The 21,439-nt window shown below is 31.6% G+C and overlaps 1 protein-coding gene across 4 annotated transcripts; it reads left to right on the forward strand.

The window, feature by feature from the left end:
- The first annotated feature begins 1,152 nt into the window (after nucleotides 1-1,152).
- jus (EB domain-containing julius seizure protein) lies at nucleotides 1,153-16,668 on the forward strand. 4 transcript variants are annotated; one of them, XM_085657018.1, is made up of 7 exons: nucleotides 1,164-1,942; nucleotides 2,213-2,437; nucleotides 11,250-11,393; nucleotides 12,547-12,687; nucleotides 12,848-12,962; nucleotides 13,033-13,220; nucleotides 15,870-16,668. In XM_085657018.1, exons 2-7 carry the CDS (start codon nucleotides 2,248-2,250, stop codon nucleotides 16,031-16,033), a joined length of 942 nt encoding a protein of 313 aa, XP_085513144.1. In that variant the 5' UTR covers nucleotides 1,164-1,942; nucleotides 2,213-2,247; the 3' UTR covers nucleotides 16,034-16,668. The 4 variants fall into 4 exon arrangements, with proteins under 4 accessions (XP_035734334.2, XP_085513144.1, XP_085513142.1 ...); XM_085657016.1 differs by having other exon boundaries at nucleotides 1,165-1,942; nucleotides 2,194-2,437; XM_035878441.2 differs by having other exon boundaries at nucleotides 1,153-2,437; nucleotides 15,782-15,920.
- The last annotated feature ends 4,771 nt before the right edge of the window (nucleotides 16,669-21,439 follow it).

Consider the following 21,439-nt stretch of genomic DNA (forward strand, 5'->3'; position numbering starts at 1 on the left):
TAAAGTGAATCATAATTGGAGCAGAAGAAATGAGCTCGCTCAAAGCACTCCGAAAACCGGTACTCATAAAAAGTGATACTTTCTGTTTGGTAAGATTTTAAGTGAATTGTTTTCTTTAAACTTCTATCTAATAATTCCACAATTAATTCGGAAATGTACTACCATCGACTGGAAAAGTTGAGTGATTTCATTAAACAAAATATGCTAGAATTAATTAACAGAAAAGGTATAATGTTTCATCACGATAATGCCTGACCGCACAAAAGTTAGGTAACCCGTCAGAAGATATAATTTGGATGGGATATGCTACCACATCCACCATATTCGCTAGATCTGGGCATCCTCGAATTATTACTTATTTCAGTCTTTAAAAAATTTCTTAAATGATAAAACATTCACTTCAAATGAGAATGTCAAAATTTACTTTGATTAGTGTTTTGTAAGTAAAGATCAAAAGTTTTATGAGCGTGGAATTATGTTACTACTGCTAGAAAAATGGTAAAAGGTATTGGATCAAAATGGTCAATATACAATTCAATAAAATATTTATATATTATAAGAAAATTATTTTTCATTTTCACGAAAAAAAAACGAAATTACTTTCTGAACAATCCAATACATTGCTACAACGAGTCACAACATTTTCTCACAGACACTATCTATTGTAAATTGAATCATTAGATTATAACCGATCGTTGGGGAGATCAATGTTCAGCAATACCTTTAACTATAGATAATTCATTTTCTTTTTCACGATGCACATCGAATTTTGCATAGATAGTGTATCCATACTTGAAATAAGAGTTAACAATCAGGAGCACGATTTGCCCATGCATGAGGACATCAATTATTACTATAGTAGAAAGAATAGGGTAAAAGAATAATTTTCTACAAGTCCCAAAAGAGGATAAGAGCGAATGGCCAAGATTTTAGACAAGCTATGAGCGCGCGCATCCACGAAAAGAAAGAAAGAAAAAAAAAAGGAGAGAGATAAAAAGAGTAAATCGATTTTTAAGAAATTTTAGTCCAATACGATCGGTCATATCTTGTCTGTAAACGATCATTGTCCAAGAAATGAGTCAGAAAATCAATGGAAAAGTTAGAGGCTGGTGGTAGTTTAGAAAAGCTCGAAGAAGAAGAGGCGAAGGTCGGTAGTGGTAAGTTTGTAAAGGAGAGGGAATGTATAGGAAAAACAGCAGCAGCAACGCCATATCAGCGTGCTCGTCGCAGCGAATAACGAAAAGCGATAGAGTCAGTGTTGTATTGCGCAGGACACCGACGTTCTGGCGTCCCGGCGTCGCGACGTCCACACCTTCGGCGTCAGTGGTAGTGACGGTCGTTGCGTGCGCCTTACTCGGTCATACACCGACACTCACATCGTCTAGTCGTGCTACTTAAGCATACAGCAGTGGCGCACACACGTGAGATCTTCTGGCGGGTTGTCGTTGAATCTTCGACTAGACAAAGAAGAAAAAGAAGAAGAAAAAAAACAGCTGTCTTTGTCACCCTCTGTGGACGTTTCTCTTTTTCTCTCTATCTTCCTCTCATTCTGTTTTCACCCGTTGGTGTAGTTCAAAGGGAGGGAAAAAGAAGAAAAAAGAAGAAAGTAACAAAGAGGCGAATGTGTAAGAGGAAGAAGAAAGAAAGGGTTGATTGGTGAGAAGGAGGGTGAGTGGAAAGAAGGATAGGAGGGAGGGAAGAAAACGTAACGGAGGGAGAAAAGGTAGCACAAATAGCAAGTGGGGATAGAATTTTCGTTCGGAGCAGTATCAGTCGGCTCTCGCGGCGTCAGTTAGAAAGAATGCGCATGATCGATTGCACGCGCTCTGATCGGTCGGAGATGTGATACCGGAAGTAGATACGGCGGTCTTAACCTGCGTCGCGTGCAGGTGCGGCCGCGGGTGCGTATTACGAAAGGCGCGTAGGGAGCAGGTGCGAGGGTGTAAGTACCGCAGGGCTTGAAAGAAAGAAAAAAAAGAGAGAGAGAACGAGCGTGTGTGTGAGAGAGAGAAGGAACGAGTGCGTGTGCGTGTGGGTGCGAGTGTGCGTGTGTGTGTGTGAGTGTGAGTGTGTGCATGTGAGTGCGTATATATATATATATGAGAGAGAGAGAGAGAGAGAGAGAGAGAGAGAGAGAGAGAGAGAGAGAAAGAGAGAGAGAGAGAGAGAAAGAGTAAAGAGTACTGCGTGAAGTGTCACCCTTGAAGGATAGAGAGAAACAGAGGGTGGCAAAAAAAGGAGAAAGAGATGACAATACGTTCGAGCGTTGGTAAATCGTCATCACCAAGTGAAACGGCTATGACGTCGATCTTCTCTTCGTCTTACATCAGGAATTTAAATATGCATCTGATCTGCGCCATTGCCTTTTGCTTCTTAATTGCCCTCGACCGGCCGGCCTTTGGCCAACCAGATCCACCTGAATCGACCACCATCGTAGGTAAGTTCATAGTTCCAGTTTCGTTCATTGACCACCCTTTCATTTTTTGACTACCTATTTTCTTCTATTTAAATATTTTTTTTTTATCATTGTTGATGCTTATTATGATGTTGTCGAGCGCCCCTGAAACGTCGAAGTTCATGAGAGGTCTTATTTTGAGACGTTATTTATATAATTTTTTCCTTAGATTAGGTTTATTTACTTAATAAATTCGTCAGTTTATATCAGCTACATATGTATTTTGCGATGTTTCATCATGTTTTCAATCAACATTTGCCTCGTAAGTTGTGAAGAAAAAAAATTGTGTCATCTTATATCATAAACATTATTTTTGTTTATTTCTTTATTCTTTTTTATTTCTTTATTTTTTGTTTATTTCTTCTTGTTTTTTTATTTTTCTTTTCTATTATGTGCCATTTTTAAAATTCACGAGAATTAACACGAAAAAGCTTTTAACCGATAACCCTAAGTAATTTTCCGAGAAGATATATGGTACATCACGATATTGTGTCCAATCTTCAATTTACGATAGCTTTGTTTAATCATACTGAAAGAGACACGATTTTATTCGTTCGTAGGATGAAATAAATTAACTCATGTAACATTTGTACGTTCGCATGACACGCAGCAGCGAGTAAACTCAGTAGGTTTTTTTTGATTGATTTGCGTGCGAAAGCAACGTATGTGCACCAAAATGGGGTCGTGCTTCTCTTCTACTTGTAGCGGCTTTATATTTTCGTGCGTGTAAATAGTAACACACAGAGAGAGAGAGAGAGAGAGAGAGAAAGAGAGAGAAAAAGTAACTTTCGATCCCTTGATATGCTTTTGTTTTCTTTATCCTTACGATAAATCAAATTTCATTTTCTTTTTTTTTTCTTTTTTAATAATGGAAAGATTAAGTTGATTAGATACTAACACATTGAAATATATATATATATATATATATATATATATATATATATATTTATATATTTCAAATATATATATCTTCAGAAATTATTTTTTAGATATGGAATTTATTCGTTCGTTATTCTTTGGAAATCAAAAAGCTTTATGTCCATTAAATGATGAAATGTATTCCGAGTGGGGTTCACCAAGGATTACTTTAAATAACTGAAAGCTATTCGTTAAAATTTACTTTGATTTCGTGTTGCTCGTAAAAGTTTGTCTTCGTTAGTGATCATTTAACAGAACGGCCATTTATAAGAATAGATATATACGTGAGCTCTTTCAAATGATAGATGTATATTTCGTTTGTACGCTCTAAGAATGATATTTTGTATTATTTTATCATACTACTTCGATATCGACAGTGGCCTCGTGCCAAGTCAACACTAAACAAAACTTCTATAGAACGTAGCTCGAGTTGATACATACATATGTTGAAACAAGAGCAGCAGGTAGGAGAATCCTATTCAACGAAATAACTTTGCGAAGGCCATAAATGAATAAGTAGTGTATCGTGGCTCGAATATATATCGCAAATTTCTCTTAGGAATTACAATATAAATTACGCATTATGAGAGTAATCCTGCAATCCTGCAATCGTTGAAGTTTTATTATATACTTGAAAATCTCTTTCGAAGCGTGTCAAAGTGTAATTTTCTTATACTCGAAAATAAAAATGTATATAGACACTCGTCGATATAATTATTCGTTAACATTATGAATTTATTTTCTATAAGGTCGAGAACATCGTCTTTGATAAATCTCGGAATAAGATTTGATCTTAAAACGTATATAATAATAAGTCGTAGTCGTCGTTAAAATCTTTTATTTACCTTCTTGAGATTCCTTTGAAGAGGTAAACTGAAAAGCACGTAATCAAAGAGACCGCTTATTAGTCGAAAGAGACGATACAATGGAAACGAAGCTTTCGAGAGAATTAACTAATTAAATTATTTTACTTTATGCTAACGATCTTGATTTCTCGAGACGATACAAATGTAGTTTGTTTATCGTTACAATGAGTCAACATATTTTTTTTTTTCTTATCTTTTTTCTTTTTTACCTTTTTAACGCTGTCACGAGTATATTCTTATGAGTCACTCGAAACATCACGATATATGCCACGAATTTTCTCTGAATCAAATTACATCTACATACGTAACTTTCGTAATGTTCGTGCGTGTTGGGTTTACCTTGGCGAGGACCGTCGACTTCGTTTCGTGTCTCTACAGTCAGATGATCGATAAAAGAAATATTGTATTATGAACTCGTGTACGGTGTTCGTGCTTGTAAATTTCTTCTACAACGTAAATATGGAATAACCCTGCTGATCAGATAGTTTTATCGATTTTTTGTACATACATTTTTTTACGTGAAAGATCTTTTTTCTTAACCATCGATCGATTTCACATTGAACAACATTTTTCTTCATACTTTTATATTATTTCTTGATTTTTCTATCATTGGCGATAAATTTCATTGAATGATGTATATATGTCAATATTAAACAAACATACGTTAAATATATGAAACAAAAAAATCCTTGGGATATTTTAATTATCGGTAGATATACGTTTCAAAAAATTACACGGACTTTGTCTAGCTTTTTTATAAAATGATACTTGATAATCAAAATACATCCTAAGGCAAAATAAATATCGTGGATTCATCTCTTTGTTGATTCCCGTTATACGTGGAAATATAGCACGAACAAAAACTTTGATTATTTTGATTGAGAATGAAAAAGAAATTTGAAGATCGAATATCTACTTATCAATACAACAGAAAATATTCTAATAAAAATATTCTTTAATCGACAAAGTCTCGTAAAAAATTAAAATAGTGCATAGATCAATATTTAAACAAAATACTTATATATACGTTCTGGTCACGCGCGAATATTTTTGTTGTACGCTATGTTTTCTAACACGGCAGTATTAATCGTTGATCGTTGAGTCCACATAATTAATTTCCAATAATATATTATAAGCCAGGAAAAAAAAGTTAAACATATTATAAGGACGATTAAAATAAGGACGATTATTAAAAGCGAAAGAGGTTATCGAAGTCTCTCTGGGTTCTTTTGCTCAACTTTTTATCATGAATAAGTATTGAATAACGCTAGTAGACTAAGAACTTTGCTCTACTTTTAAAGAAGTCATTGCTGACAATATGCTATTCACGTTTCATCTGTTAGCGGCTTTGTGCGACTAATCCAGAAAAAAGTTTACGTTTATTGACATTCTTTATCTTTATTTGATATACTTTTCGTTATTTTTTTTTTCTTTTTTATGTAATTCACTTTTTATAAATTCCCTTTTTTGTAAAAGATTTTATCTATCCGTTACGTATTTTCATTTGAATAAAACAATTTCATTTTGCGCCAAGCAAATGTATTATTATTTTGTTTCCTCATTGTGTTTCTTTTTCAGTGTCTTCTTTTGTTCTCGTAATGAGAAAGTAGGGGGTGAACGAACGGTCGATGTGCATTCAACATAACGTTACTGCAGTCTGCACTGCAGATGCACGTGTACCTAACTTTTTCTAAAGCGTGCAAGTGATTCAAACTCGAGGAAATGTTCTCCTTCTTTTCGTTTCAAAATTTTCCTCTTTGAAAAAAACATAAATTTTTATATATTTGTTTGTGAACGCAATAAATGTTCACGATAAGCGTAATTATATTTCTGGCTTATGAAAAAAATTATTATACATTTATGTGGTAACGTTAAACGTGAGTTTTAATTAAAATGTACTTTCCAATGTAATTAAATTAACGATTTGCAATTTCCAATTTGTTAAATTTCATGTATTCAACAAAATATAAAACTACTGATCGAACAATATAAATGAAGTTCGTTAACTTTTAGTATTTCAAATTATTATTTGTCGTCAAATAAATATGACCCTATGCATAAATATGACCCTGACGCATAACGCGACGTAGTATTTTTTTTTTCGATAAAATCTAGAATTTAACTACATCGATTTGTGTATATTCCAGATAAAAAAATTTCTATATCAATATTTCGATGTTCTTTTTTTCCATTTGAATTAATTTCATTTCGATTATTAAAGAAAATAAATTCCGATCTATTTCAATTTACAAGTAAAATATCAATATTCAGCAAACAAACGAAACAAGAAAAGGATTTTATCTCATCGAAAAGTACACGACTATCTGTTGCTTAAAATTGTCAATAGGCCAATCGTTTTAAAGTAGAAATACTCTATATTAAAGCTCTTGTATCTCAACGATTTAACATTATTCCTTGAATTATACATGCAAATTATACGATCGCAGTAGAATTAATTTTTTATATAGGCTCTCTATTGTATAGTTCGAAAAATATCTCCATAGATCGTCTAGAAATGAAAGGAAACATAACGTAGGTCGTTACAGCACATACATACATCGTTGGCAGTATTTTATGACGTGACGTGCTATGGTACTTTGCAAAAAAAGGGCTCTCGAGAGAAAGAAAATATTTGCGCTGTCATCGTCCGTTAGTGATGCTCAATACATATAGGCCTCATACAGAGCTCCAAGAACTTCATTCAAAAAGGTATTTCCGTCAGAGAGATATGCACACGGTCAATAAAAATACATTCTTATTCTTAATCAAAATAAAATGAACAAATTTCAAGATATTCCATCTTAAACTGAATTTAATTTAGGAACAGAAAATTCGGTTATATTATATCCTATAAATTTCGTAAGATTAGCTATAATATCGTTAAACGACGCGTTGAGGTTGAATTCCGCAAACACTCCTAATTTGGCTCGTATCGTCGTTGTTCACCTTTAATTAGAATCTACTCGTGTGCAAGGCTGTAACCCGTAGAAACTCAAACAATCCAAACGATTTTCATATTACAGTTAAGATATATATATCTTTTATATATATATATGTATATATATATATATACTTTTTTATCATGAAACAATTACTCTGCATTATTTACGTTCGAGTGTAGATTATTAAATATCGACGATAGCTGCTTCCCGTTTCTCTTAATAAATCCGAGAAATTATTTTTTCATGTTACATTATTTATCATGTAGCTAATCTGTACTTAGTACCAAATATTCCCCGTACATTTGTAGACATTATATATATATATATATATATATATATATATATATATATACATTTAAACATAAATAGATAGCTATATATTTTTATATGTACCATTAAAGAATATCTGTGTCAACGAGGATATTATTGGGAATTTCGAGAAACAAAGATTTAACGATATGATAAAAAAAGAAAAGAAAAAAGAAAGAAGGAGAAAGGAAAAGAGAGAGAGAGAAAGAGAGAGAGAGAGAGAGAGAGAGAGAGAGAAAGGGTGGTAGTGTCGTAATCGGGGAACGGTTGCGTGCCGTGAAACCGGCAATTTCTTGCGATAGCTCGTGGTTGCACGCAATTTTTTAGCAGTCAAGCGTACTTTTTATCATTACCGTTATTATGCGTCCTTCTCATATGTATCGACAGGGTGCACCAGTTTTGCGTTCGTTAAGATAAATCATAAAGAAAAATCGATTGATTAATTACTTTGCCTATCTATTGTTGCTTCTATTCAGTTTGAAAGAACTACGAATGACACTTCGGATAAATAGTAAACTTTTAACGTTCACCTTTTTCATTAGTTTATAAATAATATTTTCTCAATGATCGAAACAACGAGCTAGATCGTTCTTGTCACCTAACTTCTACGAAGTTTAATTACGTTAAAAATCGGATTGTAGATTCATTGAACCGTTAAATGTCATTCCTACAAAGGCCTCTAATACATAGCATTTTATTAGTACGTGCCAACTCTGAGAAAACGACCATTCGATGCTTCTTTTCATTTGAATACTTTTTCTCTCTGAGGAGTCATAACTCGCACTCAAGACGTCACTAGCAGAAACGTTATGGCCACAAAGGTCTTTAATTTCACAATTCACTCGTTTCGATGAATATCGTTCCAGAAAGAGAACGAGAATTTTATTCTAGTAATGTTTGATAAATATCTGCTTAAAAGCTCGAATGGAAACATAAAATTAATCGTTTTCCATGAAATGTATACTAGCGAAAAGAATATTTTCCAATAAAAATACAAATTTAAAAACAAATAATTCATAAATTTAAACAGTATTGTTAACAAGAAGATTAATGAAACACCCTAATAACAAAGATATTGTCAAAAAAATGTCGAGCGTTTAATGAAGATTAGTGGAACTAACATCGGTTAGTTTTTCGCGTGTTAGTAAACTATAAAGCTATCAAGCTTTATATATCTGTCTCGTTATCACGTAATCTACGAATATCTATATACGATCGCTTAATACTCTTTCCTCATGCGGTGTACTCTCTCTTGATTGGGAACATTGATTTTGAACGGACTGTGAAAAGAAAGAACATATTTCATAATTCTCTTCCTTCCGTTAAAATAAAAGGTTCGAAAAGCGAAAGTCATAATATAAATTAATTTAATCGAGTCCAGTATCGTATAATAATCTAATATTGTTAGATGTGAAAGATAAATAATACGAGAAGCTCGAGGTGTTCGTTAATTACTTAAACATATCAACAACCAATGATCGATTTCTATATAAATTCATCGGAAAAAAAAGACAAGTTATTTGAAAATGAACATTAAATGAACGAATCCATATGCGTGTGTACGCACGAAGCTTTCAAGCTCGCGTTCATTCAAAAAAGTTTCGAAAGTCACACTGCGGCAGAAACAGAAACGACTCATACTAGCAAGATCACTGGCAAATTGCCATGCCGAAATGACCCACTTTTAACGCCTAGTAGATTGACCCATGCACGTCGCCATTTTTTACTTCCACTCACGAAATCTACGTTCACGACGACTATCTACAATGTTTTCTTTCTTTCTTCGAGTAGAACTAACAAAGGCTTACTAATCAACGGAACAATTATGCACAATTCTTTCTAATCGTTCCTTAAGCGATACTTTCATGCGAAACATTGTAACTACTGCGAACTTCCTGTATACTATACTATCGTTTATCATTTGAATAAATCAAGTGAATTTCAGAAAATTTATCAATTTAGATCAACTAAAATTTTTAACACTAAATTTATGTATCTACTGTTACATTAACATGCAATTTTTTTTGGTTATCACTTTATCAATCATATATTTTACTAAATTCATGTTATATTACATAAATTGCCATATGTAAATTATTTATGAGTTCTATAATTTTAAGCATAAAATCTAAAAATCTGCCAAATTTGAATAAATAAATCCAATATTAATTGATTAATAATTTTAATTATTAACGTTTATTGACATAATTTTTTTCACAGATTCTTAATTAATTTCGTAATAATGCGCGAACTGCGACTATCGATTTTCTCTGAGACCTTAGCTCGTGTGCACACGGAAGTCGGCCTTACCTGAGTCATGTACGAGAAGACGAGATTCATGTTCGACTACCATTCGAATATAATTCTTATGCAATTCACATTAAAAGGGATACAATTAGTTTTACTTTTGTTACAATTACGATTAGCTTTGCCAATATACATAGATCATTCAAAGGTCGTTTATTTAAATATTCGAAGAATATCAACGTATATTGTAAAACTTTAAATCGTTGACAGAAAATTTCCTCTTTAATTTCGTCCTACATATATTCCCTCTTTTGATCGTGACTTTTGCTTTTATTTTGAGACAAAAAAGTTAAATAATTGTAAAATCGCGTGATGTCTTAAATATCAAATAGTTGTCGTTGTAGGATAGAAAATTTGTATGTCAATTTGTATTAATTATTTTGAAATCAAGCTTTTCTTTATTTCCAAAGAATAGGAAAAGCTACGAAGTTGATGGTTAAAAAATGAGAGTCAAGAGAGGTTTGCGCTCGAGTCTTCTTCGGTAAAAAAAGATTCTAGAAGTAGGACATCCTGAAACTGAAAGCCGAGCGCGATGTAAATAAAGTCATAGGTCGATAACTTCGTCGAGTAAGATTGACCCTTCGACGAAACCTTATAGATTAATGTTTTGCCTGTGGACCTTCCATTAATTTATCTATTCGTCTAAAGGATATATTTAACTGTTCGACGAAACGACCATTACTAAGCAAAGTTGCAACGTAAGGATATTTATAATAAGTTATTTTTAAATCGACTAACGTGTTAAAAGACAGCCGATTATCGAGCACCAATTTATGAAAAATGCAATATTCTTATATAGCGTTAAAATAGTCGTCCTATGATGGAAATTAAGTAGAAATATTTCCATGGAAAAATTGTGTCTCTCTCTCTCTCTCTCCCTCTCTCTCTCTCTCTCTCTCTATATATATATATATATATATATATATATATATATCTTTCTTGAAAATTTCCGACGTTTAGTGCAATGTATATGCCATTATTGTTTATATTAAAATAAAAGAAAAGTTTCATATCTTTTCTTTGATTACATTGATTTAAATGTAAAAAATTTTCTAAAACGAAGGCACCATTATTTTTCAGAGTTAGTAGGGTTAGTTACAGATTCCTTTCACACTGTTAATGATTCACTGAAATGAGGAAGTAAGTAAATATCTGTCGAAATCACAAGAAAGAGAGTATTTACCATTTCAAATCATAATGCGATAGTATTCGAACAGAATACTAACAACTACAAATAGTATTCATCCATTATGCAGCAACAATGAAACAATCAGGCAGGATCATTTTGCCTTGCAAAGGATTGCTTTCTTAGCTCTGTTAATCGTAATGCTTTTATTATTGTTAGATCAGCTGCTTTTATTCTACTATTTAACGAGTATGTATGTATTATATTTAATCGTTTTTAAATTATACCTACGAACATTACATTAACATTTTAATATTTCTGTTTAGATCGAGGTAATAAGAAATTTGGCGACAATTGCGAAGCTGACCGCGATTGTGGCTTTGATGGATCTTATTGTGAAGCGAAGAAGAATATATGCACCTGTAAAGAAGAATTTAAAGTTACGAATCATATTGACAAATGTGGACACCGTAAGTTAGTATATGTTTAACCGTGTCAGTAAAGAAAGACTCTTTTGATAGAGGCCTTTGATTATGCACGTCACAAATTTACAAATATCGATTGGATATTATTTTTGTCGATTGAAATTCTTCAATTTTTCATAATCGTATAAATATATAACAATTTCAGATTTGTTTAAAAAATTTATTTCTCTTACTCTCTCTCTTTCTCTCTCTCTCTCTCTCTCTCTCTCTCTCTCTCTCTCTCTCTCTCTCTTTTCCTTTTTGTTCTTTACCCTTCTATATGCACTAATTACAACACGTGCTTCCAATATCTCGATAATAGATGAACCAAATATAATCTCTCCATCAGTGACACAGCGCATTACCGATTACCTTGCCCAATCTCGATGGGCATCAAACTATTGGATGATAATTGATCGTTGTATCATGAGCATCTTTTGATGCAATGCCACTCTTTTGTTTGTCCGTAATAAAAAAATAAGTACCTTTAAAAAAGAAAGGAGGATATATAATATATAGAGACGTTAGTGATTTCGTTAATGCACGTTGCATCATTTGCTCTTTCGAACAAAAATATTGTCATTCCAAAGGAAGAAAAGATCTCTTTATTTCGTTTTCAAAAATTTGCAAATATATCGAATAATTTATCAAATCTGTCATAAAGTATTATTTTCGATTCCATTAATGAAAAAAAGTTTTCTTAATAAAGTTTATTTTGCAAAATTTTATTCTATCATGCTGGAAAAATCATTTCAAAGTAATAAATATATAATATATATAAACATATATATATATATATATATATATATATATATATATATATGTACATAGGTAACTAATTATGATTATTTTGAAAAATGTTTCGATGTTAAACCGTCAATATCGATGTGAAATCCATACTTATGTATATATATTTTCAGATATTGAAATATTAAACTTTAAAAATAATAATCTCAGCGAACGACTTATACGTTTGTGATGAATCAAATGTTTTTAGATTAAAAATTAAACAATAGGAAAAAGTTTGTATAAGTATTAGCTTTCATTGTGATTCTTTGATATTCTTTTTCTCCAAGCACAGAGATGACCTTTATAAATAATAGAAACCATCCGTCGTTCATAAGAAAAAAATAGGAAATCTGACGAAACTATTTTTCAGCGGCGAACGTTAACGAGAGCTGCTTCTTTCACGAACAATGCGAGGCACGAGTGAGCCAAACAGAGTGCAGGGACGGTCGATGCATTTGCATCTTCGAGAAAATTCCGGTGACGCAGCCCAACGGTGTCATAGTTTGCATTGGTAAGGATGAAAACGATGGTTCTTCTTTAAAATGAGAAAAAGAAGCTCTTTATTGGAATTGTACTGGCATATGTGGCATACCGTTTAAAGTTATTAAAAGAATGTCTTTAATAAAGTACGTTACAGAACATTAATTAAATAAATTCTTTGACGTTTTTAGCGGAGCACAAAGAACCACCCAGTTTGCAATATGTGGACCCAGCGATGATCGGAGTTCTCGTTGGCATGGCATTGATGTTTATCATTATATGCGTCGTTCTTAGACTTTTCAGCAAGTAAGTTGAAAATGATGAAACTATTTGAAAATGATGAAACTATAATTTTGTCCTACTTGAATTGTTTCAGAGCACGTTGGCGAGAGAATCGAACGATTTTCAACACTCCCAATGCACGATTGATGAACGTATCCTTGTTAAGGGACAACAAACTTCTACATACTCAGGAACGTCGTGGTTCTAGGGCAAGTGTACGCGTACCGTCGAGGCAACCCTCGATGGTCTCCTTGCGTGCACATTCGCCAAACGCCTCGCAAGGTGCGAAACACACTCAGCACTCTCAGCACAGAGTGAGCCGTACGGGTTTTTATTCATTCACTTACTAAGCAAGCAACTTGTTATTCAAGTCCAATTTCAAATAGAACAGACAACTCTTCTATCTATCCTAATATACATATATACGTGTATATACTGTGACCTCTCGAAACGAGCACGATCGAATAGATTTTTATTTCTCGACATATAAACGGAGTTGAATTTATCCTATAAAAGTAATATCCTCTTGCTTTGAAATCTACCATTATCTTTGGAGATATATTTTTTGAAAACGAGATCAATACATTTTTCCCCAATCTCATTTATCTACATTCTCTTTGTATTATCTCGTGTATATATATATATATATATATATATATATATATATATATAATATATATATATATCTAAATTCAGATATCAAAGTGTAATCTCTTTGTCGAGAAAAAGTAAGATAATATCCAAGATTATCAGGTGTATTTTAGGATCACTTTGAAAACTTTGGGAAAAAGAAATTTTCGGAATTACGTAGAAATTCATAGATTCTCTTTTTGATTAATCTTCGTGAAAGATTTTTTGTTTTAGAATAAACACAACGATAAGAATAAAGGAACATTTGTCTGAACGAGTATAAATGGATGTCGAGAACCAATATCTTTTCGTGCTTTTGTCCCAAACAAAGACGTAGAACGTATCGATTTTGATTGGTCACCTCGTATGTATATATAAAAACTGAAAACTATACACATACTTGTACACACACACTATATATATATATTACATATATATATATATTAAATATATATTATATATTTAATATATATTATATATATATTAAATATATATTACATATATATTACATATATATTACATATGTATATTATGAGATATATATAATACATATACATACATAGGGAGATATCTGATTATCTATATATCTGTTTTGCCTGTCTCTATGTAGAAAAGTTCTTGCCACGATCTTTAAAGAGTATCTTCTCGCGTTACTCGCATGTATAATCGCCTGCCAAGATGAAAAGCTGTTTGCCAAGTAAAGATTTGTCTCTCGAGTTTGCGAGATAATTTTAAGATGTATCATAATTTATCGATTAAGTGATAACTCTATGCTAAACAGCTATTATGTTCTTTCTCTTCGTCTCATTTGACAAAGTTCTTCTCATTCTTAATCTTTTGTAAAAAATATTCTTAGAAAAAAGAGCATATATATATAATATATAAATATATAATATATAATATATAATATATAATATATAATATATAATATATAATATATAATATATAATATATAATATATAATATATAATATATAATATATATATATATATATGTACATTTAATCTAAAACTTTAGCAAGATTGTACTAAGAAAAGCTATTTAAGAATTCCAATTACTCTCGTATCGGCCATTTTAGATTATAAAATTAGATATATAAAATTTAGATATTAACACAAGATACAAGATCACGATACGTGAAATTACATATAATATTGTTAATAATATTGATATTCATTATTAAGATCGTAGACGTATACTATACATATGTATACATGAACGTATATATATATCTTTAAATTAGTTTTATTATAGACGAAGATATTTCATTTGATATAGCGATTCAATTTCTCGATTAGAGTTGCTTGCTACAGTAAACCAACAAATATGTTTGCATCTATTTTTCGAATCATCAAAATCACTTTTTCTTTTCTTAACACCATAATACGATCATTATCGTTAGCTAAATTTTCTACGAATTATTTAGAGGGAATAAGAAGAAGTGTAGTTCTATTAAACTCTTCTTTTTCTCTCTGCTTTTAGAAATAGAATAGTAAATAAAAATAGAATAGTAAAGTATAAGATGTTAGACATTTTTGTCAACGATATTGCAATAGTAAAGCATGAGAGTTCGGTTCGCGTAATTAAAAACTAAGCGTTGTTCAATAGCAGTTGACAGTAGATGCTGTTAGTAATCTATTTATAATTTTAATTAACGTATTATTATTATTATTTTTAAATTGTTTTATCGTAGTTAATTGTTCTTGTACGATATCATAGAACTTCGCGATTTATTTAGCAACGTAACAATTCATTTCTATTCTAGTGGAGATACTAGTTTAGATACTGTTAACGCGTTTACATAAATCGAATGTTTTCTTTCTCGAATATATCTGATCTATAAAATACAGTACTAAAATTTATTCGAACGAATTTTATTTCCGTACGATGAGATATTTCATATTTATGAGAAATAATAAATTGAAGCTCGTCAAATCTGATAAAGGAAGCTGAAGATTCGTTCGAATACTTTTTTGAATATCACATTTCATGGAATGTCTCAAAGATACGAGATGATGAAGTGTTGTGATAAACACTTTTATGAAATAGTTTAATTTGAACAACGAATATATATAAATCGAAATCGTTTTCTTCGAAACAATCCAAGAAAAGACATGCATGTGTTCTATATAAAAAAAAAAAGAATATATAAAAAAAAGAAAAGAAAAGCAAGTAAGTACATAAACATTGACTAATACATCTCTTCCGCGCAGGTATTCGTGCTTAAAAGCTATTTTGGCTTTTCGTGCTGTCGCAAGAAAGCACGTGATACTTTAGCAAGAAAAAAATCTCTGTCACCAGGGTCACGTACAGGATCGCGACGTGGTAGCCGTGGTAGCAGTGGCAACGCATCGGCCGTATCAACCAAATCAAACAACAAATCTCCACCAAATAATCCTCAAAACAACGTGACGGATCCGGTCTTGGAAAACGTCACCGTTGAGATTCTCGAACCCAAAGCGTAGATCAGATCGATTGTCCTAACCCGCTTCTCTCGCTTAATCGACCATATTTCGTAGATTTTCATCGCGATAACTTTTTTTTTCATAACGACTATATAGTAAGATCATTTTCTTATCTTCTACTATCGCGAAGAAAACTTTAATCCGATTGTTCTAACAACTCGTCTCGGAGACCACATCGTTAAACTAATATTGGCAATCATTTCTTCTTCGAACTGGAAAATAAAAAAAAAATAAATAGAAAAAGAGAGAAAGAGAGAGAAAGCGAGCGAGAGGGTTAATGAAATTATCAAGATTTTTATCGCTCACGCGTTTTTTCAAAGTTTCGAAAAAGCGACGAAATTTCGCACTTATTTGCTCGATGGAAAATTATATAGAGATTATCCGAAGAATTCGATCGAGCGTCCCTTATTTTGCATTTTATACTTTTTAATGAAAATGATTATATAAATATCAAGCTATATTTATGTACAAGTTTGTACATAAATGGATTAAAATATCGAGAAGAAGAAAAAAAAGAAAACAGAATTAATCGTGTATCATTTTCACATAAGAACAAAAATATTAATAAAATTTACTAAAAAAAAAAGAAAAAAGGAAAAAAGACTGTTGAACAATTCATCGGATGATCTCTGTATTCCATTGTACTTCATTTAATATTCATACACAGTAATTTTCGCGTCTATACCGAAACAAAGTTTTACTCGTGAAATCTCCATCCAAAGTGTGTGTTTAATGGTTAAAGGATAATTAATGACGACCAGGCGTGATTGTATGAAAGATAATATCGAATAAAAAATATGAGGAATTATTTAAATCCTATCCTCGTGAATAGAGCAAAAAAAAAACAGAAAAAAAAAATAAGGAACGATCGAATTAAATATATTTTACATCGAATTCAATGTCACAACTCGACTGGTGTCACGAAGCCAATACGAAAGGGACCAGACGAAAGTGTTTGATTCATGATTCTGGAAATATAAATATCGAAATAATTCAAAACATTATCACATCGTAAGCACTGCAATTAGCACAACGTACGATTTCCGATACTGTTAATCTTGTCCACGATTTGATCGTATTGAAATATACGAATATTCGAATGACGTTAAGAGAGAAGAGAAAAAAGAGCTAACTATAGAAGAGCAAATAAAACTATTCTTGTAGTATTATGCCCAAACTATAAAATACATTAGAATCTTCACTTTAAAAAATTTTCAAAAAAATCTATTTATAATTGGATCATGACTTTTGATCATATACTAGTCTCGAATATTCGTTTCATTCTGATACCGGAAACCCTAATTCAATCGTACGATCAATAGAAGGTAATAAATTATCTATATGAATCGATTTAGATTAAAAAAAATATATATTATACATACGCATAGGCTTCTATATTTCGAGGTGAAGATTTTTGAGGATATTTTCCAAATGGAAATCATCTTCATAGTATTATTATAGAAATGAAATCGCAGCCGACCATACATCAGCCAACAATTTAATAAGTTTCATGTAAAAAAACAAAAAGAAAGAAAAACGAAAAATAAGACGAGAAATATATGAATATTTACGTAGATATGTATTGAGATCCTCGTTATTAAATAGTCAAAAATGAATTGCCATCTAGCAAAATTTAAAGAAAAAGTCGCGGATAATTCAAACGATCGCCTCGAAACACGCCTAGATAGAATGACCAATGGTAAATCACAACTTTATATATATAAATATATATATATATATCTTATCTATCTCTTGAATTCGCACAAGGAGATCTTTAAGAAGAAAAGATGCTTTGCAAGGATCATATTAAGACATGAAAATTATATTTCGAATTTCTTAATGACTTATAAGAATATCGTTAAATAAATAAAAGAAAGAAAAGTAAGAATCCAGTACGATTGTATCTGAGCAATTTAGTGCCTGCGTCTCGCGTATATTAATGGACTATTATAAATGAGACAAAAAGATAAATTCATATATATACATATATACATTATATGTATACATATAAAATATATATATATACATATATATATCAATATAAAGTGTATATTCATAATACATGCACACACATACACACACAAGTATAGACGCGAGCAACATAAAAGAAAAAAGACAAACGATATATGAATCGTGTAAGTACACGTTTACTTGTGTGTGCGATTTTAACAAAGCTTAAAAAACTAACACTATTCGTAGACTGTTTTTCTGAAAAACGCTCATTGACTATATCTGCTCTGTGATCCATATGCAACATATATTATCACGTTGTTCTTCATTCTCCCTCGTTACTATTATTATTATCATTTATATACACACGATTATTGCTAATCGCATGGAGTGAAAACTCGCTTAGATTTTTTATTCCCGCACCTGTGAAGTCTTTAATAACATTCTAGTATCTACTTTCGCATAACTTTGACTAGATTTTAAGCCTCTACTGCGCAAAGCGCTCGTAAATTATTTACATATAGAGAAAAAGGATTATAAAGAAGAAAAAGAAAGAAAATAAAACTCAGAGGGAGGGGAACAGTAAGTGTGTATGTGTGTGTGTGTGTGTGAAAGAGAGAAAGAAAGAAATTAGAATGAACGAAAAAAGGAATGAATGATAAAAGAGAGAAAGAAAAAGAGTGTATGTGTCGCATATGCGCAAATCTACGCTTCGTCTGACATTCTTAAGATTAGGATAAATAAATCGCTAAGAAAAAAGTCGATTGAATTCCGAAACGAAATTGGGGGAAGGTTTCGATTTCAGGATTTGATCGGATTATTCGGCGATATTATTAGTCCATCGTGTAAAACACATATACATATATAAAATAATACATTTTAAGTAGGTACTTTACGTTATATATATATATATATATATATATATATATTTATATATATATATATGAGTATCTATAAATAAACGCATAAAATATAATAGCATAAAACGTTGAATATACTTTTGCTATGCAACGCGTGTGTCTCGAAGGATTCATTGATTCGAATAAGGTCAATGATATCCTTTGGTTCTTCTCAAACCGTAGAAAGATTTAACGAATAAAAACTACGAAGCTTAGCGAGCGTTTGAAATAGCTATTTATTAGAGCGTAACCGATCGATCGCAAAGAATAAAATAAACCAAAAGAAAAAAAAAAAGAAAAAAAAATAGATACACGAGAAGAAGAAGAAGAAGAAGAAGAAGAAGAAGAAGAAGAAGAAAAATAAAATATCGAAGAAGTGTACTTAAGTATCCACTTATTCGCGTACACTCTTTTTGAATAATTTGTCACATATTGTAAGTGCGTCACGTTAATGCAAAGTACGATTTACGCGTAGTTTCTTTCCGCCTTTAAAGAGAGGAAGATGGTATAAAAAAAATATGGGACGTGCGAGCAAGAGTGCCTCCTCTATTTCTTACTCAAAGACACTCGCTCACTTTTCTAAAAATTCTATTTTAAGCGATCTTTCAAAAATTCGTCTCGTATTCTACAATCGCTTCTCTGCAAGTGCCATTTCGTTAAATTATAAACACCCGAAAGACGATAATTATTCTCCGGGTAAAACATTCAATAATTGTATAAGTACGCTCGACTCATTTCTACGCTTCAATGTAAAATCCTACGTCTTATGATCTTCGACGCCGGTCATCGTCAATGCGTCAAACAATACTGTAGAGATCTATTTATATGTAATGTGAATCAATGGATAAGGATCCATTTACCTTGGTATATCGATGATTATCTCAATATCCAATCCGAAATATCCAATCTCTCGTCTCCCTTGTCGTCTTAAATACTTTGCAAATATTTGATGCCAAGCATCATGTCCTCTTCCTTTCAGATTTTGAATTTTGTAGAAAACTATATCGATTACATCGATCGTGAAATATCACGAATATCGACGAAATATAATAATTTTACCTGCACGAATCTTATCTTTAAAAACATTTAATAATTATTTCGTCGTCTTTTACAAAATTCCACGACGAGAGATCCCGCGATATATCCGCATGTGATTTATATAAACATAATCAATTTTCGATGATCGTAATTGTACGTATCTCGATAAAGTTTTAAATAATCCATGAAGTTTTTGGTCTTTCTCGATCGATGAGCGCTGGTGGTGCAAATATGGGGAAGTGTTTGGACCACTTTGACGCCATCTTCGATAAGATCGATCGACTTATTCCCCGGATAATTCAAAGATATCGAAATCATTTCGAGTACCGTTTACAATCGATTGTACCTGTGACAAATCATTTCTTTTTATATTATGAGAGATAATAATATATCGACATTTACTTTGTCATAATGAAAGATTTGTAAGAATGTTTAAGGAGAAATCGCTGTACGATTTAACATCCTTCTCAATAACAACGATTATGCGGCGTATCACCGTAAAATCAAAATTAGGATGATACGCTCGAAAGGGCAGCAGCAGCAGACGATAGATTAATACAATAGCTTAATGATCGATAATCTATTGCAATAATATAATATTTAAGAAACGTTTTCCGTTTCTTCAGTAGGATCCGACAGTCGTATTTTAAGATAGCACGAGAATCGAATGAAAACGATATAAATGTCTAGCAAATCGGTACCTTTCACCGAGGACATTTTTTCTCGATCTTAATCTATTTTTCTCCTTAACTCGTCACATAATGCACTTATCACAAAAGATATATTCCTAATATCGTAATGATCAATTTCTCACTTTATTGTATCGTGTATGAAATAAGTGAAAAATATACTCGTTTTGTCTTACATTCAATAATAAGATATATATATGAAATAATTGATTACTTTCAAAAATGGCTATACAAAAATGTATAACATCTTTGTAAGCAATAATATTATATTATTCTCTTTATAATCACTTCTGCTTACTTTCTTCTTCATCGTTTTGAAGATCGATAAGTCACGTTCATATATTTTATCACCGATATATTCGTATATGTAGATATACGCCAACGCAACTCATAATGTATAATTGTGATCCAATATAAATTTATATATATGTGGCAGGGTTGATGAAAAAAATACTATAATACACTTCAATAACGTTCACACATACATAAAATACATTGATCGAATATACGTAGGCCGCTTTTACTCGTATGTTATGATTAAGTAAGTTACTATTAAGCTCTATTACGCGTTACATCTAAGCCTCTAAAAAATTAAGAACGGTTTCTTGAATGATCATTGAAAGTAAAAAAGAAATAAAACAAGATCGAAATTATATTGTAAAAGCATAGACAATTGTTAAACGAAGGAATGTTTAACTTAGAGAAATAGAATTTAGGAACTCGATGTGGATAGGTGCGGGTGAAATTTGTGCGAATCCCTTTTCTTTTCCAAAACTTTAAATATTTTATAAAATATCACATGTAACGAAAGTAAATATCGTTACGATATG

Source organism: Vespa mandarinia, chromosome 1 (assembly GCF_050613455.1).
Source record: "Vespa mandarinia isolate Hongniang chromosome 1, ASM5061345v1, whole genome shotgun sequence".
Classification (NCBI taxonomy): domain Eukaryota; kingdom Metazoa; phylum Arthropoda; class Insecta; order Hymenoptera; family Vespidae; genus Vespa; species Vespa mandarinia.